This window comes from Solea solea, chromosome 5 (assembly GCF_958295425.1).
Source record: "Solea solea chromosome 5, fSolSol10.1, whole genome shotgun sequence".
Taxonomy (NCBI): domain Eukaryota; kingdom Metazoa; phylum Chordata; class Actinopteri; order Pleuronectiformes; family Soleidae; genus Solea; species Solea solea.
The window spans coordinates 665,432-688,285 of NC_081138.1; the positions used below are offsets into that span (position 1 = coordinate 665,432).

A 22,854-nucleotide genomic window follows, 5' to 3' on the forward strand; every position below is an offset into this window, starting at 1 on the left:
AGCAAAGTGGACGCCGCTGCCCCGACTACAGAGACAGACAAAAGGGGCAGGTGTTTAAAAATGGTTTGAAGTGAGAGAACAAACAGTAAATCCCACAGTGAGCTGTGTGTTTCCCTCTGAACACCACTGCCAGGATCAAATGAACTCAGTGACCCCAGGTTGCAGGCTCATGCGAAAACTTTGTACACACACGCGCACGTACACGTATGTACACGTACGTACACACACACTCACTCACACACGCGCGCGCGCAGACCTGAGATCATCTCACAGAAACCTAAGTGTAACAGGCCTGTCTGCAGGGAAAGCCCAACAACATGAAGATTCACAGCAGATCCCAGAAATCATTGAGTTTAGAAAGAACAGTCAAGAGAAGGAGGCGACATTCTGTTTGTGGTGGTGTTTTAGTCAAATAAAGGAGCGGGAGGTGTCGTTGGAGCAAAGCATGTGCATATTCTGGGAGGAAGGTGAACAGAGGAGTTTATTTCCACTCTAGAAATACTGGGTGTGCACTAATACAGCAGCTGATCTGTTAACATATTTCCCTAGTTAGGAATGTCTTGATTTACTTAAAAACATCGTTCACTAACAATCCACATCTTCTAAACATAAACTAATCAATACAATGGTTGGTAAAAATGAATCCTGCAATGTTATTTGTTTTGTTTTTTTTTAAAAAAACGGGAGGTTGACATTCTATTCTAGTAAAGCAAGGCATTGAGTTTACAGAAATGCATCTTTACTAGAGCAGTTATTCTCACCTGCAAACGGTTAGGCTGTGTTCAGCCCACGTTATATGTGCAAAGAAATGCATCGCAAGGAAACATGCAGAGAAACAAGAAACAAAAATGACACTTGAGGAAACGATCAAAGCTACATAAAAGCTTTATAAATACAATAAAATCTTAAACCCTTAATGGAGAATTGTAGCTGTTGTAGTAATATGTGATAGCTGGCACTCTAGGCTCAATGCTTTGTTTTTTTTCTTCTTCTTCTTCTTCATTTTCTCATCATGGAGCTGCACAGGTAATTCATGCCATCTTTGGTTGACTGCAGTACTGAAGAGAAAATTCTTATGATCTCAAAATAAACTTTCAACCAAAAGGGTTGTTAGGAAAAAAAAAACAGCATCAACTCTCAGCAGACAGCTGCGCCTCAATGTCCACTCTGCAGATGGGGCACTTCTTATTGGTGAGGAGCCACTGATCCACGCACAGCTGATGGAAGAGGTGCATACATGGTAGACGTCTGCAGAGAACACACACACACACACACACACGTTTTATAGACTGTGTGTAACAGGAAACAGCTCATCAGAATAACACATTTATTATTATTATTATTATAATAACTTCACACATTTTGACTTTGTTGATTGAGCATGGAGGAGATGATAAGACGCTGCTGTTAATGTTGATTCTTCAATAACAAGACATAACTTAACCTTGTGAGATACGGGATTCTAATCTCTAATCTCATTGTTGACCACACGATTCTACTGTGTGACCTGTTCCTTTAATGTCATAAAGATAAACACTAAACACTAAAAACGCTCTAAATACTCACGACTGCACACAAATCTATGACTTAAACTTCATGATAAACCATTTAAGCCATAAAACCAAAGAAATAAGTGAAGAACAAACAGAACCATTTCATACATTTCTACACCTTCACAATTCAGTGAAATCCTCAAATGTGACACTAATCACCTCATGTTCTGCCAACAGGGGGCAGAGCGTCCTCCTAAAAAACCTGAGTCTGTGCCAAAATTCAATTCCTTGAGGACGTTCATTTTACGGCACTCTGGGGTTTTTTTCTGCTAAATTAATTTACCCACGGGTTAAAGAAAAAATAAAGATATCTCCAGGGAGAGACGGAAGAGAAGAACTACAGCTGCCACCTGACCCTGATAACTCCCAGGAGGGGAACCATTTACCTGACATCCTCGCCCTCTTCTAGCATGGACAGACAGATGGTGCATTTCTCTTCCGTGTCTTCGTCGGCTCCCTCGTCTTCCTCTTGTTTATCATGCAGCTTTCTCTGTCGGTGAGAAACGTTTGGACTCGTGACTTCAGGAACACGACGTCAGTCAGTCAGTCAAGCAATCTCTAAAAACTCTGTGTAAACAACTGCTGAACTAACACTGTGTCACTATTAGATTTAGATTAAACGTGTCAAAACTATTGTGTAGCTTATGAAGAGAAAATTACACTGAGTACAAACATTTACTTCCTTAGGGGACAGAGAGAATGGTCATTTTGTCCTGAAAACAAAAAAACCTTCAATCTTAATCTAAATCTAAACTACTGCTGCTAAACTACTTTAAATCATTAGCCGAATTCCCTGGCCCCCAAAGACTAACACTAACATCTACTGTACATGTGAGCAGAGACATGTTTCCAAATTGATTTGTTCATTATTTCTCACCGATTCTGGGGTTGCGTGCATATTTTTCCCAATAGACGCCCAAGCTTCAGGGGTTAACTGTTGGTCAATGTCTCTCTCCAACACCTTCTGTATTGGGTGGCAGGGTGTTAGATTGCTTGTTTAGATACATTTGGAAACCTCTAAGGAAAACTTTTCCCCAACAAGGTCTTCACAGCTGCAATCTCCAGTAACAGACACTACAGTTTAAAATGAGCACAAAAGACCAATGCACACTCTGTCCCAGAATAAACTGCAACAGTCATGCACAGCATACACAGTCAACGCTACAACAGTGCAAACAGTAGCAACACACGCGCTCACAGGTGCTCACCTTCTTGTACTTGTGTGGGTAAGTGCACCTCTCTATGGTTCCCTGAGAGGCTCCTCGGTTCACAGTCCCCAGTCTTTCCTCTAAATGCAGCAGGTCCTGGTGGAAGAGGTTTAAACAACAACGCTGTGACACTGACACAGACATCAGGGCTTTCCATCTGTGCGACCATCCATCGTGTGAACTGGATCATTTAAATGTGATTAGAATCAAGACGTCGTTTACATGTACTTCTTACTGCTTTACTTTACTGATAATCCCAGTCTGTAATAGGTATTACTCTTTTGTTTTGCATGTTTTGAGGCACATGGAGAAACAGGTGAATGGAGCTATAATTGTAGTTGGTTAGAGTCAGATTAAACGTGTAACAATCACATGTATTTTCAAAGTCCAGTTTTAGTCGGACTAGCACAATAACCTCAGACTTCATGTTAACGCGCTGAGAGACGTTTAAAACAATCAAAAACAAAACATAGTCCTCACCTCATAGGTTCTTCCAAAGCCAGTCATTCTAGATGAGATGTACCGAATGTGCGGGTAGGTCATATCAGATATGCCAGTGTGCTGCCAACAAGAACAAGAAGAAGAAGAAGAACAAAAACAAGAAGAAGAAGAAGAAGAAGAATCATGAGAAAATGCTTTGTTACATAAATATACAGCACGACAACACTTCTGAGAGGCCTGGTTTCATTTAAGGGGCTCTAACTATCTGTCAGTGCTCAGAATAATGTTCTCGATTAGTATTTGTGTACTTATATATATATATAATATACGTACGTACATATATATATATATATACACATATATATATATATACACACACACATATACACACATACATAGAGTTGTGTGTTTTTTTTAATGAAAACTGGGATGTGAACTTTTCCTCAGGGGTAACATTCAGTTTAACTGTATCCTATAAAAAGAACAGCTGCTAATTCTTTTTTAAGACCTTCTTGAAGGTGTGAACGTGCTGGTGTCATCAGAAGAAGACATTAGAGGAGCATCTATAAGAGGTCACATGACACATACTGTATGTAATGATGAAGGTCACAGATGCATACACATTAAAACTAATCAACTCGACTGAGTTCATCAAAATTCACTTGCTTTAACTTATTTAACACATGCAAATGCAGGCAGTGATGAAGTGTGGATAACTGTACTCTCACTCATGTGCACTTGCTGTGATGTTTGTAAGTAAATGTTTTGTGGTTCTGAGTGAACGTGTATTTGTAGGCTCTGACTCAAAGCTTGTGGATTTGTTGAGTGTGCATGTGAAATGCCTGATGAGCTTCTATTAATTGCTCATGCATTATTCATGTGATTCACCAAACCATCCTTGAAATAACTGATATTACAAATAAGAAGCCAGCACCATTAATCTCAGCCCGACTTCATATAACAGTGCTTCTTCCTCATTTATGCTAATGTATGCATGTGTGCGGAGGGTTTCTCTCACCATGAAGGGAATGGGGAAGTGGTGCAGTCTGGGGGGAGGGTGGTAGTGGGGCAAGTGGGAGTGCAAGTGCCCTGAAGGGTAGGGAGCCATAGTTACTCCAGCCTCGATGCCAAGCTCCCTGTTGACAAAAAGAGTAAAACATGCATCATCACAACCAACCGACGACAACAACACACAACACACAACACAGGTGTGACATTTCATTCATGGACACTGACCATGCTGTTCTCTGCTCAGGCTGCCGAGGATGGGAAGACATAGTTTGTGGCACATGGATGTGGTGACCATGGCCGTAGTTGGGGTGCATTCTGTGGGGGTGTGGAGGCGGACGCTCGTGTGCTCGTCTGCAAGGAAAATAGAAAATACAAGGTTGACAGGGACGGGGTTCACGGCCGAATCTGATCCGACACGGAGACATAAACACTGTTCGCGCTTACGTCGGGTGCTGCATCATCCTGCGCCTCTGCACCTCCACCCTCAGCATGTCATGTTGATGGAGCCTCTGCACAGAGGCCCCCAGTGCTGGCATATGGTGTGGCAGGGCCTGGTGCTCTGTAGACAGGTGCTGGGCCAGTGGGGCACTCGAACTAGAGAGGTGGTGGTTAGAGAGGGGAGGAGGAGGGGCAGGAGGCACAGCGTGGCCTGGAGGGTGGGACTGCAGTGGTGGAAGGAAGGAGTGAGGAATGACATAATCGCCTTGTGGAGCTGACTGAGGCGTTAGCTGTGGGTTTCCATGGGAGTGAGGACAGGCCGCGGAGGGCTGATGATGCAGTGAGCGCGCTAAAGAACCATCTGGTGAAAAGAAAAGAACAAAGTGACACCTTTCAATAAAGACATTCTGATGACGTGTTTCCACCGCCTCGCCTCGCCTCGCCTCGCCTCGGCATGGCACAGCATGGCACGGTTAAGTTGTGTTTCCACTAGCATTGTACCTGGTACCAGGTATTTTTTTAGTACCTGCTCTGGCGAGGTTCTAAGCGAGCTGAGGCGATACTATGTAAAACTGTCGGCCACTGATGGGTCAGAGTGTCGTCACAGGAAGACACGTCAGACACAAGAATCAAGCCGAACAATGCCGAACTGTAGATGAGTTACAAAGACTTAACAATCCTAAAAACAAGAGTTCATCTCCAACAATGACCAGGGAAATGTCTAAAATCTCCATATTTAACAGAGGAGTCTGGTGTGTTTAGAGACGGCATCACAGACCCTGCTGCTGTGTGTCAGACGGAGTCTGTGCTCCCGTCATGGAGGACGAACTGAGCTAATAGTTTTAATGAACTGATTCTAATGATTCAGTTACACTAGTAACTAGTCACTCGTTTGTGTGTCGTGTGTAAAACAAAGTCACAGCAGTTTCATGCAGCTGTGAAGTGATGACTCCGCCCACATTGAGTAAGTACTAAACCGTGCCGAGACGTGCTGAGGCGAGGCGAGGCGGGACCATAGTGGAAAAGGGGCTTAAGAAACAGACAGTACAGATTTATGACTTTTATAGCATTTCTGTAGCATTCAGCCCCAAACTTATACTGAGGGAGAACATAGTTTAGTCCTGGGGTCTGATGACGACGACAATGACTTTAGACATGATCAGGCCTGAAAGGTATCCACATTTACTGGTGACGTTGCAGCTCATGTCCCTCATCTCAGCCTTTCCTTACACGTGTTAAAGAATATATGTAGCCTTCAGTTAGCATCAAAACTCGACACATGCGTTGTGTATTGTAAAATCACGGAATATTCCAGCATCCATTGAGCTGAAACAGCTCTTGATATAAATATGAAAGTCTCATTCTGGGGTAAAGAAAAACAACAAATCACACTATCATGTGATTGACCTGGAAGAGGCAGAGGTGCCAACAACAACTAAGTCCACAACCACACGAGCCCAGTGTTTTTGAAGTTAGAAAACACTGCTGATTTCAGTTGAGTTTGAAAACTCTTGCTGTTGTTAGTGTGGATGAGCAGAGATGAAGACTAGATACCCACGTTAGCTGACTGACCGGTTCTCATCAGTCATAACACGACTGTCAGCTGTGAACACAAAGTTCCAAGACAACTTTCAGTTTCTAAAACAGAAGTCCTTGTACTTGCTTTCCACCGTCGCTGTTTCTTCAAGAAGAACACGAGAACCCACTTCCTGTTTACATGCACATGCCCAGTGTACTTGTTTTAAATGACGTTAATATAGATACGACTACATGATACTTCTGATGCTTAAACACTCGTCTGGACGAAGACTGTTTTTATCTTAAAATGAAAAAAAAAACTGTTGTATGGATGAAGCTTAACTCAAACTCATCACAGAGCTTTGACACCATTTCACACATCCTGCTTCTGCCGGGTACAGAATATAAAGCACCAGCTGCTGTTAATTACTATAAACATTAGGAGTTTAAGAGTAGAGCTGTCTGACACTTTTTAAGTCCTACGACACAACTAAAGAGTGATTTTACCAAATGCAGCAGCAGACGCCTAATGTTTTAAAATCAGAGACATTAGACCAGTGTGTCGTTTCCTTTACTCACAGGAGGGGTGGATGTAATGTCTGCAGGGCTGGGGTTGTGTTTGTGGCTGAGGCTGAGCCACCATGGAGGAGCTGAACGAGTCTGCCACCGCCGGCTGGCTGGGCCCAGGATTGGCCTGAGAAACGAAAGCAGGGGGCCGCGAGGTGGAGCCTGGGCAGCACGGGTCAAAGGCTGAGTTGCTGCCATGGAAACTTGCACCGCTATTTGCACCACTACGAATACTGCTGCTGCTCAGGTCCACTGGTAGAGTTTGCTGTGGGAGGAATGCAGAGACGTTACAGAGAGAAACGGGACAAACCTCTGTCGTCCCCTCCGGGTTCAGAAGGAGAGGGCGGGGCAGGAAGTGGGGTTAGGAAGTTCAACTACCGGCTCCTTTCTGAAAATATGTCTGTTACTCCACGCAAGCTGTGTGATGGCTGTTAGTTAGCTCAAGCATTAGCGTCAGACAGTCAACAGTCACTGCTTAGGTTTAAAACTGGCAGGATTCACTGTTCTACAGCTACAGTATGGTGTGCTGGTGACTTACCTGGTCATGGTAGTGGGTCGTGTTGCTGCCACCACTGCTACTGCCGGCGCACGGTGCAGGCAGAGCGCTGGGCCTTTCCACAGGGCAGCTGGGCTCCTGAAATGGCAGCGTTCCTGGGGGCTGCGGTGCCGGGTGATGGACGTGGTGGAGGAAGTGGTGAGCGTTACTGTGGCTGTGACTGTGCTGTGAGCTGCTGGTCTGCTGGGAGGACGATGCCTGCAGGCAGCTTGAATGGGAGTGGCCCAGGGAAAGGTGGCCAGGAGAGGGGCCTCCACACGGGGAATGCTGCTGACAGCAGGAGGGGAGTCTGGGCATGGCTGTGCCTGCATTTTCTCCTGCAGTACCTGACAAACCCGCTCTGCTGTCATCTATCAGAGTACAGGACATAATTAAGCAAATAAACAAAGACCAAATAAATAAAAGTGACCTGCAGTACAGTACAGTCTTACCTTCTGTGGCTGTGCGAGAAGAGCCACTCGGCCTCTGTGTGTGCGTGATTTCAGATAGTGAGCCCGGGCAGCTAGTAGAGGGGCCTGGGGCATCATTGAGCTCTGAGGTAGAGGCATGATGGGAAGATGATGATGAGGATGACCTGACTGTTTGTGTGTGAATGCTGCCAGATGTTGTTGGCACAACTGAAAGATCTGAACAGAAAAAGAAATGAAATTAAATCCTAGTTTATGGCTGAATCGTATACACCTTTGTCGAAATGTTAAATTAAGAACGGTAATATGCTAATGAACTTGTTTGTTGTCATCAAATGATGTTTGACTTATGACTAGAGTCTGGTGTTTTATCTGTTTGCACATCAGCCCAGACTTTGTACTAGGGAGCAGGGTCAATGTCATGTTCAGTTCAACTGATTTGGACATTTGCATTCACGAGAATGAACGCCAACAAGTTCTGGGTTGCAGTTCATGTTGGAAAGCAGCTTTTGTCCGTCACACAATGTGCAGGGTAACAAACGCAGCTGCTCCTCCTCTCTGAACAGATGCTTGTGTGGAAAGTAGCTGAGGTTTGTCCCAGAAACAAATGCTGACATTTGCATGAGCAGGAACTCTCTCTACTTTTCATATTCACAAAGTAATTTACTCTTCTTTATTCTAAGAAATGCAAATACTTTAATGCTCAACCATTGTGACTGATCCCACAGGTGTCGTGGGGCCCATGCATCGACTTCAGTTTCATAAACTTCCAAGGTTACAAACTAACCTACTTTTACAGAAATAAAGTAGGTATAAATAAATAAATATGCTGCTGCTCGAGGTTAATGTTGATATTTAATATACATTAATATAGCTTCTATTCTCATAACTGCAGATGAGATTGATTTCCTTTAGACTTTATATAATTAGTTTTACAGACATCATTACCACACCTGTAAAAGTAAATTGTATAACACAAATTATAAACAGGTAGTATATTCTAATATCCCTCCATTAATCTCTTACCTCATGTTCACATTTTAAAAACTATCGAGTTAAACTCTAAGTGATATTAGTGCTTAGTGTTAAATTGTCTTGACACTGATAATAAACTGTCATAGAGCAGTATGTATTTAATGAGTTTGCTTTAAGATAAGACTTTATTAATCCCATGATAGGACAATTCAGGTACAGTACACACACACACACACACACACACACACACACACACACACACACACACACACACACACACACACACACACACACACACACACACACACACACACACACACACACACACACACACACACACACACACAGGTATCTGCTTCACTACAGCTGAGAATAAACTGAGGAATCTAAATGAAAAAAACAGGAAGGTTCAAACGTGCTTCGTTCATTCTTACCGTCTTCGTCGACAGTGAGATCCACCACCTCACCAGCATTCTGACGCAGTGGTTGGATAACAGTGGAGAGTCGGTGCCGCCCGCGCGGCTCCTGAAGGCGATTCTGGGAACAACTACTAGCCCAAATCCTGCTGAGGCCCCCCACTGAGCGAGACCTGTAGAACACACACACACACACACACCAAAAATCCATTCTCAATCAACTTTTCTGTAAACCAAACCAGCAGGAGCATCAATACACCTCAGTGCAGCATCTGCTTTGACAGAACCAGAGTCCTTTACAAGAGGGTAGATGCTTTTAACTGGTGTTGGTGCAAGTAAGCACAGTAGACACCTTTCATGACAGTGAACACCAACAGTCACTGGTCACAGGAATGGCTCTATACCAGGGTTTCTCAATCCTGGTCCTGATTCAAATAAATGGGTCGTTACCAGCCGTCTGCAGTCATCAGTGCTGATGACGAGCGTTTGAATGAGGTGTGTCGGAGCAGGGAAACATCTACAAGACCCAGTGACTTTGAGCAGTATTGGACCAGTAAGGGAACTGAATATCAAATGGTTTCATCCCAACTGCAAAGTAAAAATATGTGCCAAAATGAAAGCTCACTTATTTACGGGCACTGATGGATGGACTGAGCCTTGTTTAACAGATGAATTATTCACAGTTGTGTCACTAGCATACAGACGCAGCCGTGGCTGAATGCAGTGAGAACACAGCAGGTACCTGCTGAGTGTGATTCACAGGTGTTTTGGAATATGGAATAAAACAGTTCTGTTGAGTTCCAAATCAAGCCGTCACTTTTCAGGGAAAATTCCATCCCTGTCATCATTACACTGTGTGACACGCATAATAATCACAAGTTTGATCACAAATGTTAACTATTGTACCTTTAACCTAACAACTAGCACAAACTGATGAATCTGTATCATGATATTATGACAGGACAAACCTATCTGGACTCAAATGGAATGCTTTAAATATCTCTTACTAATGTGTGTCACACAGAGCTCCATCCACCACCACCTCACCACTTCCATCTAAAGCTCAGTATTCTTTGCACACGCTGTCCTTTTCCCTCACTTCCAACTCGATATGCTCTGGCCTTTTACTCCCTTTTAATTTTCTCTCACAAAAGCTTCTGTTGCTCTAACCCTTGCTCTGAAGTGAGAGACCAGGGAATATCCACATTTCCCCCCTCAGTGCTGTAAGGCCAGGTGATCAGAGGGAGGAGGGATGAGCCCAAGGGACGAGAGGTAAGAGACTGTATGGGAGTGCCATAAAGCTGGATACCATGGAGCTTTGCGGCTCGGGATTTCAGTGCTACTCCCTGGGAGAGTTTTAGAGGAACACAGGAGCAGAGGGAAAAGGCTGTATATCAGTATGTCAACACAGCACAGCCTCGTCAATTATAAACTGATCCTTATCGATTAAACCATAGACACAAATGATCAAATGATCAAATGATCCATGTTTTTCTTTCCACTGTGGCTGCATTTGCTGCAGACCAAACTCAGGAGTGAATAGAGCTGGTTTAGTGTTGATGTGCCACTGCCATATATGCAAAAACATGTGGAAGACTCAAACAGACAATACTGTGGACAAGATTAGTGTATGTGTCCACTCAATGTAGCTTTGTGTATTAAAAATGATGGTGACCACTGTGCTGAGGTTAGGAAAGTAAATTAGAGATACATGTTGTCTGGCTAAGGTCCAGGTCTGCAGTTTCATTCAGTCTCAGTCAAGTCTCATTTTCAATTCCAGTAGTGGCAATTTCTCACCACAAGTTTCCACTTATTTGTATGTCCTCATATTCTGACTTCCTCATATAACTTCAGGCATGTTACCTTCTTCTTCATCGTTTCCTTTGACCTGAGACAAGACATGCTCAGTCAGTGTGTACAGATCCAGACTGACCCAGCCTGAAGGGCTAAGGTGTAAAAATAAAAGCCCATGAGAGGACAGGAGGACAGGAGGACAGAGTGTGTAGGTTGCTTTACAGTGTAAGCACTGACGATCATTTAAATATTCAACCATTTTGAATGATGGGCTGCCCCAGCATCGCACACTCATGGACACTGGCACAACAGCACCACTGCTGAAAAGACAACTTTACTTACTGACAGCGAGACAGATGTGAAGAGGAGAAACAACATTTCAGAAACAAACTAAGAACACAAGAATCAAATGTGTGAGTACAGGTGAACTGACAATAAGTTACTGTAAAATCATAACTAACAGGTTGACATTTATTTTATTTTATTCTTAAATGTTCAATGTAATCCTCGTGATGCAAACTGGGCATTGATCACTTTCGTCAGCTATGGTTTAACTCAGGAAATGCTTTATCTGTGGTTTGTGTGGGAGGCTCTCGCCGTCTAAATCCAGATCAATTTCCTATGAGACATGTTGCACAACTATGACAATGAAATCATGGAAGTTGCTTTCATATGATTTCATTTATAAACAGCAAAAGCAAACTCTACAAATGTATACACTTGCAGACACACCGACAGCGATGAGGGTTAGTATGCAGAGGGGGGCACATAGTGGTTGTACTGGGGTCTAATTGGCCAGGCACCTCAGCTCTGGGATGAACCTTGGGGGCAGGACTACCCACTAGGGATGACTATCTAATTAAGTAGACCTGGGATTATTTTGCAAATATCTGTTTACCACCAAGACCCCCTGAGTGTGGAGGGGTAGTCAAGAGGAAAACAGTATATCGTAAACATGAAAACTAAGGGAATGGGTGTCTTTGTGAAGCTGAGGTGGTGCCAAGCCAATGTGATGAGAGCCACGTACCCCGGGGATGGGAGCACGGCTGAGCACTGCGGTAATGTAGTGTAAACTGCTGCAACAGAGGCAGCTGGCAGCCAAGGCTGGGAGTTTGGGAGTTAAAGGGGAGGAGATCGTACAGGGAAGGAATAGCACAATCTAAGACTGGTAAACACTTTCAAGTTTATCTTCACAATTATTCAAATCTGTAACTCTTAGCACTGAGGCGGCAACTTTGAACTGTTGCCAGTCATCACTGATCTGACGTATATTTTATCTGTAATGAGAAAAATAAAAAGAGGCAATTGGCATCATCAATATGATAAATAAAAAAATACAGTATACACTGTGTACTCAGACAGGCTTGTGGTACTTGTTTACTAATGCTGAGCAGGAGCACCCAGTGAACCTGTTTCTGACCCACCTGTCAAGTTCTATATACAGTATAGATTATTTATTATTTTCATAATCGATTCATAATCGATTAATAGATTAATTGTTTCAGTTCTAATACAGTATACATCCCACATGACCCATCTGCTAATGATAGATGATAGAGATGGTCTTAATTTCCAAATCAAAAGACATTGCAATGATTGGATAAGAATACAATTTGCATTGTGGTGATAGACCACAGTGCTACAGGAATTAAAAAAAGCCTCATGATATGGACATATGTTTTGTCATACCAATGTTGGATCCTATTCTAATCACAACATCCATCAAAATAAGTACAATATGATCTTCTGACCATGTCCTCATGTGTCGTTTGTCTGAGGACACTTCAGGAAGAGAGTGAGTAAAATGATGCTCTTAGTACTATGGTATAACTTGTTTACTAAAGAAAACAGGTCTCATAACAACATGGCTGTTGTGTTTCCAGGATAACAATCATTTGGGAATTTATTCATCTGATCAAAGATGTCTCCTCCTGTTTAAAAATGATAGGGGATAAAATATTTCATCATTGATCGGTCAGAAGAGCTTTGGTAGTTGTTTTTGTGCTGATTTGGTATTGATGGTATATCGATGCATCTGTCATTCGTTCATGAAATTCAAATGATTTTTTGAGTGTAATAACATTAAAGAACTTTTTGTGATCTGTCCCGAGCTGAGCTGCAAATTCACTGCAGAGACTTCAAATTTATCTTTATCAGCAACAAAATGCTTGTTTATTGTAACTCGCTGAGCTCTGAGTAAAGCGACTGCCGAACACGCCCCACATGCCACAGTTAAAGCAGTGGAATGTTCCCCTAATGCACTGCTTTACAAGAGAGCAAAGTGTGGAGTGGCATGAGCAAATAAATAACAGCCTGCAGTTCAAATGTAAGAATCATCACTGACAGCATGTCACTGAGAAATGTGAGAAAATCAGGTTTGGATTAAAATAACATGATATTTTGCACCATGTCCCTAAACTGCTAGAGTTGGAAAACTTTGACATTCTGAGGGAAAGAAGCAGATAATGAAGAGAAGCTGTCCATGTCCAAGCACTTACAACTATATATAACCATCTGACTGCAACGCTGCATGATCCACACACATAATAAATACTATTAGACTATATAAACAGAGAAAAACATTAAATGAGAGGCTTTATTTGCTTATGTAAAAAGGGGATTATTATTCAAGTAGACCAATCAGTGCTCCATGAAGCTGATTTATGCAAGTTAACATCACTACCACAATTTCAGGAATCCAGGATTTGTCAAAACACAATTGATTCACAGGTAACAACATAACAACAACCCAACCACTAATCAACAAACCAGTGCAAACATATTTGGATCGATTATGATATTAACTGCGGTGTGTGTGTGTGTTAACATCATCTACACACGAACACACACTGGACCATTCACAGAGTAAACACAGATTTCACTGCTCATTCTGTTGGCCTTTGATTCTCCACTGCTGCCCATCCCCCCTTTACTGAGGCTCATCAGTGAATTCTCTGGCGAGCCAGGACATCTTTGGAAGTCCGGGAAAAAGGCAGATTACACAGGCTACGGCATTCCAGGCTCGGTGTAATCATTTCCAAGAACGACTTTCAAACATTACTGATGTGGTAATAAGAAATAAGACGAGGACAAAGAGAGACAAGCTCTTTGAAATGGTGATAAAAAGAGGTTAACACAGATGTAAGGGGGAATTAATTCATGTGTACAGCCACCAACATGACAACAGGAGGTCAGATTATGAAATGATAAGAATTCAACAACACAAATCGTGTTAATGATGGTGGGAAATATGAATCCCACTGTATATATTAAGTAGTTAATCTGAGAAGTGTGTCAGTGTGTCAAAAATCTGAATTATCATGGTCATGTAGACATATTTCGTACTGTAATAGAATATCTACACACCCCAGTTTTGTACATTGTTGAAATGAACAAAGAACAATAATGTTTTTTGTTAAAGAAAATGGCACCTCCTCCACACCTTCACAATGACTAACGCAAACCATCCATCTATAAGACAAATGGTCATATATCCAGGCAACGGAGGAGGGTTGGGTGTTAATAATAAATATAAATAAAATATAATAAAGTGTTTTTACTACTATAAACATCTAGACATGCAGCGTCCCTGTGTCTACAAACTTAGCTATGAAATCAATGAGCAAACAAAATCCACTGGAGAAGTCCACCACACCCCACCTTGTGTACATTTTGCTCTTAAGAAGCCTTAAAAGCCAGCCTTGCAGTTGACAGCCATCTTAGCAGTGCACCTGCACTGTTTATGTTAATCAAACAAGATCAAGCTCCTACATAGATGAATATGAGCCACTACTGCACTTTCATTGGTAGAGTAGATCTGCACAACATAAAGTCACAGCTTCTCCCTTCAGGGGTCGCCACAGCAGATCATCTCCCTCCATCTTGCCCTATCCCTTGTGTCCTCTTCTGTTACACCATCTCATGTCCTCATGTCCTCCTTCACAACATCCATGAACCTTCACTTCCTCTTTTCCTCCTGCCTGGCAGCTCCATCTTCAACATCACTATCCCTCCGCTGCACAAGACCAAACTATCTCAACCTTGCCTCTCTGACTTTAGTTCCAAACTGTTCATTTCTAATCCTGTTCCTGCCTAAAAAGTTTGCCCTCCACAGATTATCCTTCTCTATGTACGTGACTGTCTTAAAGTGCTTTATGTTCAGTTGCTATGAAGCAGTAGCTGATTTATTGCAATGTGTGTCATGCAACTACAAACATTCTTGTCTTTGACAATACTGTTTGTATACTTAAATACTTCCCCTTACGTTCTAGTCCTAAAACCCAAAACGGTATGCACAAAGAGAATTATTGTATATATGAATTATTATACTGACAGGACTGTACAAATCTTCCATCAATGCAAAATACATTAAAGCCTCCCTCTCTAATGATAAGCTACAGTAAAGAATGATGAATAACTGTCCACACTAAGATAAACAGTCATCATCACAGTGTTAACATAAACCAAAAGGTCCTTATAAACATTTAGACTTTCTTGCAACATGATCTATTTCTTCATTGTTTGCCTGAATATTGCTACATCCGCTGCTTCCGCTTGTTGTATGCAATCACTCGTGTGTTAGATTCTCACACACAACGCACAAGTCAGTCCAGGACATTGGTGCTTCGTTGTAGAGCGAGTGATACACGAGTGTCCATCACTGTGACAGACACCAACATGGAAGTTTGTACAACTGTTATTTAAATAACGGTGGTATTTAACAGATCGCTGGAGTCCAACAGTGACAGCTGACCTGTGCTGACTCTCTGAGTGATGAAGTAACACCACTGGTCAGTCTAAAGCACTGTGATTAGGAAATTAAGTTATACCATTGCAAGGCCAGCCAAGAATCAAAACTTCCCCATTGACCGCTGCGGCTGGATGTTTCTGGTGCCAACATTGTCCCTCACGTCCTCAGGCGGCTTTTACAGGCAGCATAAAGTCCCTTTGTATATTACACCTCAACTACTCTGTAGAAGACAGTCGCAGATACTGCTTATTGAAGATAAGATAGAGCTTTACCTGCACAGACACGACGACACTGACATAAATACAAGGAAACATTGTCAAATCCACTGCACAACCATGACGTGAATTTTATCAGACAAGGCTACCATTATAAAAATGCAAATTCAACATGAGAACAGGAAATGGTCATCAATGCCATTGTCACTCACTAATGTGGAAGCTGTAAATACATCGGATTGATGGGCTACAAACCAAGCAGGATTTTTTTGTTCCATAATAAGCAGCGTGACATTCAGCAGTCTAACATTACTGTACCTTACATCATGGATAAAAAAATGCATAAATGTTTTAAGATAAAGCACAGCACAACGTCAGTCTCACCTTCAAACACAGCATTTCAAAGCTTGGCAGAAAACGTGGAGATGCCTACCTGAAACCATCTCCCACGGTGACTATCTCCACCTCACTGTCCGTTGACGTGACGTTGATCTCCTCACTCGCAGGGACGGCGGGGGCCGGAGCTGGTGTTGCTTCAATCACCACCACATCCTCATCTAGAGCACCTGAACAAAGCAGAGGAAGTTAGGATACTTCTCAGATATGCCATAAAACAACAATGAAGATCCCTGTCCAGTGTTCTGTATGTTTCTGTGTCGGTTACTTTGTTCATCACATCCACAGATCTAACACATGAGCCACAGCAAATGACTCCGCCTTCTTTATACAGGTCATACCTGTGCCATTAGAGGACAGTGATATATCTGAACACAGTTAAACCTACAGGTTTATTTCAGGTTATGCACAGACATGAATGCATCAACTCGCTCCTCACCAGTGATGAATACACAGGATTCAGTTGCAGACAACAAGCATTTATTTTATCATTTGTGTTTCATTTGTTTGTGACTGAAGTTTTCTGCTTTGGCAGTGCAGGGTGTGTTTTTGTGCACATCACTAAATGACTCGTGCTCGTGAAGTCCATAAATCCCCACTGTGATTTCTATTCCAGTGTCTCATGAGAACTGCTGCTTAGCACCCTTTGCAAGTCTAGCTGCCTGGCACTGTGGTGAAGCCTTCACACGGTCACACAGACACAAAAGCATTTTAAAGTGGTGAAGAATTGTAATTAACGAGCTTACTGTTTGATTGGGTAAACCAACTGATACCAACTGATATTTATGAACATGACAAAACAATCCAGGTGTTCCGTTGACAATAGGGTAGAGGAAGGATGAACCTTTTTCTCTGCGATATCACACACTCACTCTAACACTGGACTGGGTGTGTGATGAAACTTGTTTCATCACTTGCCTCCTTGCTTTCCCCAGCTGTAAACACATACCTTGTTTTCCCTGCGAGACCGGCTGTTTCTATGCAAAAGCTGCCACTCGACAGTGTCTTCAGTTTTCTCCCACTTGCCTTCCACCATAGAGGCAAAACAACTAACTTTCCATTCTCCCTCAGGGCCACAGCAACATATTTCTGAAGCTAACTGGCTACATAAAACAATAAAACACTGTCAAACAGGGGGTGGACGGTTTGCTTTTCACAGGACATACTGACGCTGAAACATTTCAAAAACAGGAGGTTGAAGGTGCCTTTCCTATGCACGGCTACTTTGCTCAGAACGAGGGCAGAAAGTGATGGTTTAGATTTAGAAGCTGCATAAAACTGTTGCTCCAACAAGTACAGAGGGCAGCGATTTCCATCACAGCCTGCCAGGTGTGGGGTCCTGAAAAGCTCAGGGGAGTAGATATTCCTTCATCTGCGGCACAGAGGTCCTCGCAATAACATACAAACAATCTAAGGCAAGTTACAACATTCATCACGTCTACACAGATCTCAAGCACCATGATAACAGTTTATAACCTTTAATAACAAGTTAAAACAGCCATGTACAGTGGATCCATCTGTGAGAATGTTTTCACGAGTTCTGATTAACATGCGAGGTGGGTTCTCTTATATAACCACAAAACTTTGGCAAACTCACCATTTGATTTATTCTCTGATTCTTTTTGTCATTGTGAGTCAATAAAAAAAGAAAGTTGGCACGGCGTGTTCATACCAAACCTAAATGATTTTTGTAAAGCCACTGAATTAGAACAACTCTGCAACGGGAAATAGAACTGGTGCCGTCTTGGTTTCGTACTAAGTTACAAACAACGGCTGGAATTAAGCAGCAGACCGTTCACGACGCTCACACCCTCTCCTTCTTTGTTCTCTTGGTTTAAATGTAGGAGACGTATTGTACTATTGTAGGTACACACTGATGGGTTCAAACAATAACATACTGAACAATAACATTTATGATTCTTAGTCACATTTGGAGAATCGTATCATATAGGAAGCCATTGACTCAACTTATGTAATAGTAGTTATTTCATGTATGCAACATTAAAATAGGTGATGCTGCAGTGTTTTGGAAAGAAGAAAATGAGATGTGTATTCTTCTTATTCTAAACTCTTTTAAATTGATTATCATTATGGGTTATTATTACTATAGATGTACTAATGCTTTTTAACTACTCCAACAGCAGCACTGACGATTCTAAATACAGCATCACAAACAGAAAAAGTGATGATTGTGATCGCATCTGATTACGTCCGACATCACTAGTCTACAATATTGTGGTGATCACACTGCGTTGACACTGGATATTGCATAAGCCTTCTCTGTTGGTTTACAATGCTTTTAACCAAGTTAAATACAGCATATGGTAGATGCAATACAGAAACTACAATTAAATACAAAGATTCTAGTGTACTAAGGTCAGGGTGTGTAGTTACCTGTGGCTACAGTAGCAATGTTAGCCTGGCTGCTGGTGCTGCTCACATCCACATAGAGCTCATCAGCTTCAGTAGACGAGGGGGAGGACGAGTCCCGAGTCAGCTCCTCGCTGGAACTACTGGTGCTAAGGAGAAGAGCATACTTCCTACGTGCAATCACTTCACGCTTCTTCCTCTGCAGTAATAGTCGCTCCTTCTGCTTCTGAGTCCGCTGAGCCCCTCCAGGAGTTGTTTTCACAAAGCGTTTCCTATGCAGCGGTCGTCGGCTCAGACACGGCCGCTTCAGCAGCACCGGCTCAGCTTCAGAACGCACCCACTTATGAGAGCGATGCCCCCGAGTTCGACCCAAAACAGGCCGCAAGCCGCGTCCAGTGGCTCCTCCAGTTGTCAGGGCGGGAGCCTTGTGTTGGCCCTCTGTCGCTCCACCTTCCCCTTCATCGTCCTCTGAGCTAAGAGTGTCCGAGTCCCCGAATCTCAAACTCGAGGAAGGGGAGGAAGCACAGTCACTAAAAGAGGATTCATGATTATGTTCATCCTCACTGGGGTGCTGTAAGTGTTCTACCCTTGAATGCTGAGGGGCCAGTGAACCCTCACTAATGTGGCCCTCTTTCAGAGAGCAGTCTGACGGTCCTGCCTGTTGGCCTTTTCGTTTTCTACGTCCGGGGAGGTTCCTCTCTGAGTCTAGGAGGGTTGCTGTGTCCCTCAGGGCCTGATGCCTGGACTCACACAGGGTGTCAAATTCACTGCCTGCCTTTCCAATAACCTCCATGTTGTCAGGGAAGCTCTTAGCAGCCTCCATTGGTTCTGGGTTAACCAGAGGCTCCTTCAGATGCTCCTGTCTTCTGGGGGCCTCAGATGGCACCTCACTCTTCATGGTGACAGGTGAACCCTTACGAAGGACAAGGAAAAGATTATCATCGTGTCAGTAACAAAATGATCAACGGTTCATCCAAATATCAGTGATAAACCCAGGCAGCACAATAAGATCTGTTTAATCAGAGGATGAAGCTAACACAAATGTGAGTGAGTCTATGTAATGCTTTCATGTGTATCTGCAGGAGTCACATGACCTTAATATCCAGGTGTGAGCAATGGCATGGCTTACATTACAGGGAAAGCAGAAACTTAAAATTGGTTTCTTTGATTCCATGCCCTGAAATGTCCATAAAACTATATACTAAACAAGGTTGTTACTGATCATTGCTTTGGAAAAAAGTGCTATTTTGGTGCATGTGCATCTCAGTTACACCATTCCTATGCTCTGATGCTCACATGTTCAACAACAACAACTCATACGGTGATATGATCGTGTGCAAAATATTACTGCACATTATTAGGATAGGTATGTTTTTACAATGTGGTATCCAAACGTGCAAAGTAATATAACACACACAAGATAAATGAAGCTATAAAGTTATGGCGTTAACATTCTAGAACCATGAACCCTGATCCTGGATCAGAGTCTGGGCGCTAACACAAACACAGTGTTCAAGGCAGTTGAAAAAAGTAAATATGATTAAAAAAAATATTCCAAAACAAAACTATAAATATTGATTGCTCCTAGCAGGAATTATTAAAATGGTTGTGGATATCTCTATTAAAAGATACCACTGTCATTAATCACATCATGTCACACATTTGCAGCAGCATGTTATCAGTATAACTGAAAATGACTGAAAAGTGCACGCTCATGCTCTATGTGCTGGTAATACCACTCAAACAAGACACTAGCCACATTTTCTGATATGCTGTAATCAGAAAACGAACCCCTTTTTCACAATTTGACCCAACCACCACGTTGCTAGGCCCATCCAAACTTTGTGCTGACACGAGAAGCTTTTAAGATGCATTCCTTTGCAATTCTGCATTGAAAAATATTTATAAAAAGATGATGAGTGTCCCTGTGTAATTTACTGTTGATAAAAATAAAAGTTACTGTAAACAAAGCCTGTACGCAGATATGTTTCAGCTGCAAAACAATTCCAGTCACACTCACAGCTATATTCACTTTACATTTCTCTTACTATTTGACTACATTCACATGTTTCTGTGTTGCCTGTATTTCATTATTAGCATTATTAACAACAGGGGAAAAAACACAGACTCGTGCACCAGTCAATTAAGCTGCAGCTGCAGCTGCTGTTGATGCTGATGATGATGATGATGATGCCATGAGATGATTTTCTTGGAAACTGTGAATCCAGTGAACCTGCCATTAAGAACACGAGCCACACTGCTTTGACTCACAAGTCTCTGATGACTTGTTCAGAAGCCACAGAGAAAGCTGCACAATGACAGACATTAATAAAAGGTTCTCAGAGGACACACAAACAACCACATATTACTCACTGTAACAGAAGAAAATACGAATATGGTGTCACAGAAATGACAAGAGTGAAATAATTAAAGAGTGAATCTGGTTGGTCGGGTGCTGAGATCACTGTTTTCAGTCAGTGAAACGACAACCAAACATTCACATGAGACAAAATCAGAGCTACACGGATTGATTTCCTTCGTATTGAGGCTGAAAGTGATGCTGTGCATAGTTTTAATAACGTTTAACAATTACTATGAGCTCAGCAGCAGCTCTCTCTCTCTGTGTGTGTGTCCCACGAACACTGGCTGACTCCACAGTAAACTCGCATTAATATGAACGTGTAATGCAATGTTGGCCGTTAGTGATGATGTTCCGATCCAACACGAACCAGGAGCAGCTAAAGTAGTCGGCTAAGCCAACTAGCTAAGTGACATTTCCTCCAGACACAAGACAACAAAGACAACACGTACCTGGGTTTAAGTCCTTCTTTCGAAATGTGTCAGCGTCCTTTTTCAAACATGTGAAGCGAAATCCCGGGAGAAACGATGACAGGCGCTGAAAACGGTTGCTAACGTCGACGTGAACCGTGGCTGGAGCTACACAGGCCCGCGCACACGCCGCAGTCCGAGGACGTTCGTGGCAGGGAGTGAGAAACTGACAACACGGTCCCGAGCGGAGCCGAGAGAAAACATCGACGCTAATGGGCCCTGAGAAGCTACGAGCTAAGCTAACCAAAAGCCTAGCTTCACTTCACTCATCGACTAAATAGCCGACTACACTCAGCCATTTTGACGAACACCTGAATCCGGGCGAGTGTCGAAAGGCACCGCGACTACACTCTCGTGTCCGCGGCTCGAAAACACACGAGTGTCTCACTATTCGCCCTCGACGAAGTTCCCATTCCTGCCTTCCGAGGTATCCCCTGTTGTTTACCCAGCAGGTCGTCGTTCTCGCTGGCTCTGGCTCGCAGCCACAGCGCAGCTGTTACACGGAGCGTCACGCGGGGGCGCTACATCGCTGTCTGCCACTGAGCGCAGCCGCGTTACGACACTTTACGACAGCTCGGCTCAGGCGATTGAAAGGCAGCCCAGAATAAACGGAAGAAAACACTCAGTAAACCACGTCTACAGTGTCAAATGTGTCGTTATAGGTCTGCGCTGCTCAGCACTCACAGGATATAAGTTACTGCAGCGTTGTTGCCTGTGTTCCCTCGCGCCAACTCCTCCATTCTCAATACTGGAGCGCCCACTAGTGGATGTAGGTGGGATGTGGAGACAAGACTCCTGATTAATCCATCAGGCAAAAATAAAATAGAACATGTGCAGAGACAGTGGTGTCCTCGTGCCGTTTGTTTGTGTGTGCGTCATAGACTTGTTTATAAAAGTGTGCAGTAGGAGAACCTTCTGGTTCAGAGGCAGCACGTGACAACACTGTCTCATGGAGGCAGTTTACAGAGTGATGGTGATGGGTCGGACAACAAGTTAAGATTCATTACAGAACACTGAGCCATTCATTACATAGATTTGTAGATAGATAGATAGATAGATAGATAGCAAACGTGCACAGGTGAAGTTATGTTAAATTATAAAAATGTTTCTTAAGCATAAAAGCAAAGAAACAGAGTGGATTCTGTCAGTGTTTATGCTGCTGTTGTTGTCAAGTCTACTTTTTTAATTTCACCACTCTGCTTCATTAACAAATACACTTACCAGAGACTATGAGACTATTATCATTATGTGATTGAACATTTGAACAGATTTATTTTACTACTTTGATAATCATCAGTTTGAAGCTTTTTTCATGATTAAAACAAGATTTCTGATTGTTTCAGCTTCTTAAATGTGAATATTTTCTTCATTTCTTTGCTCCATAAAACAAAGAAGTCATTGAACCTGTAT

At 42.7% G+C, this 22,854-nt stretch overlaps 1 protein-coding gene across 3 annotated transcripts; it reads right to left on the reverse strand.

The window, feature by feature from the left end:
- Window positions 1–463: 463 nt before the first annotated feature.
- On the reverse strand, window positions 464–22,132 carry rnf111 (ring finger protein 111). Of its 3 annotated transcripts, none has more exons than XM_058629366.1 (15): window positions 21,427–22,132; window positions 18,640–19,528; window positions 16,283–16,415; window positions 9,109–9,263; window positions 7,724–7,825; window positions 7,275–7,642; window positions 6,749–7,001; window positions 4,658–5,012; window positions 4,439–4,564; window positions 4,221–4,338; window positions 3,242–3,322; window positions 2,762–2,857; window positions 2,431–2,517; window positions 1,940–2,043; window positions 464–1,248 (listed from the first exon to the last, which is right to left on the reverse strand). In XM_058629366.1, the coding sequence occupies exons 2-15, from the start codon at window positions 19,511–19,513 to the stop codon at window positions 1,131–1,133; spliced, it is 2,970 nt and encodes a 989-aa protein (XP_058485349.1). In that variant the 5' UTR covers window positions 19,514–19,528; window positions 21,427–22,132; the 3' UTR covers window positions 464–1,130. The 3 variants fall into 3 exon arrangements, with proteins under 3 accessions (XP_058485349.1, XP_058485347.1, XP_058485348.1); XM_058629364.1 differs by having other exon boundaries at window positions 7,724–7,918; window positions 21,427–22,129; XM_058629365.1 differs by lacking the exon at window positions 2,431–2,517 and having other exon boundaries at window positions 7,724–7,918; window positions 21,427–22,131.
- Between the last annotated feature and the right edge of the window lie 722 nt (window positions 22,133–22,854).

Excerpts from the sequence above, each read along its gene's own strand:
- rnf111 (XM_058629364.1), bottom strand. The coding sequence starts at position 19,513 with ATGAAGAGTGAGGTGCCATCTGAGGCCCCCAGAAGACAGGAGCATCTG. Across the intron at positions 7,919-9,108 it reads TCTCACTGTCGACGAAGACG|ATCTTTCAGTTGTGCCAACA; the intron begins GTAAGAATGAAC and ends TTTTCTGTTCAG. Across the intron at positions 3,323-4,220 it reads ACTTCCCCATTCCCTTCATG|CACACTGGCATATCTGATAT; the intron begins GTGAGAGAAACC and ends TCTTGTTGGCAG.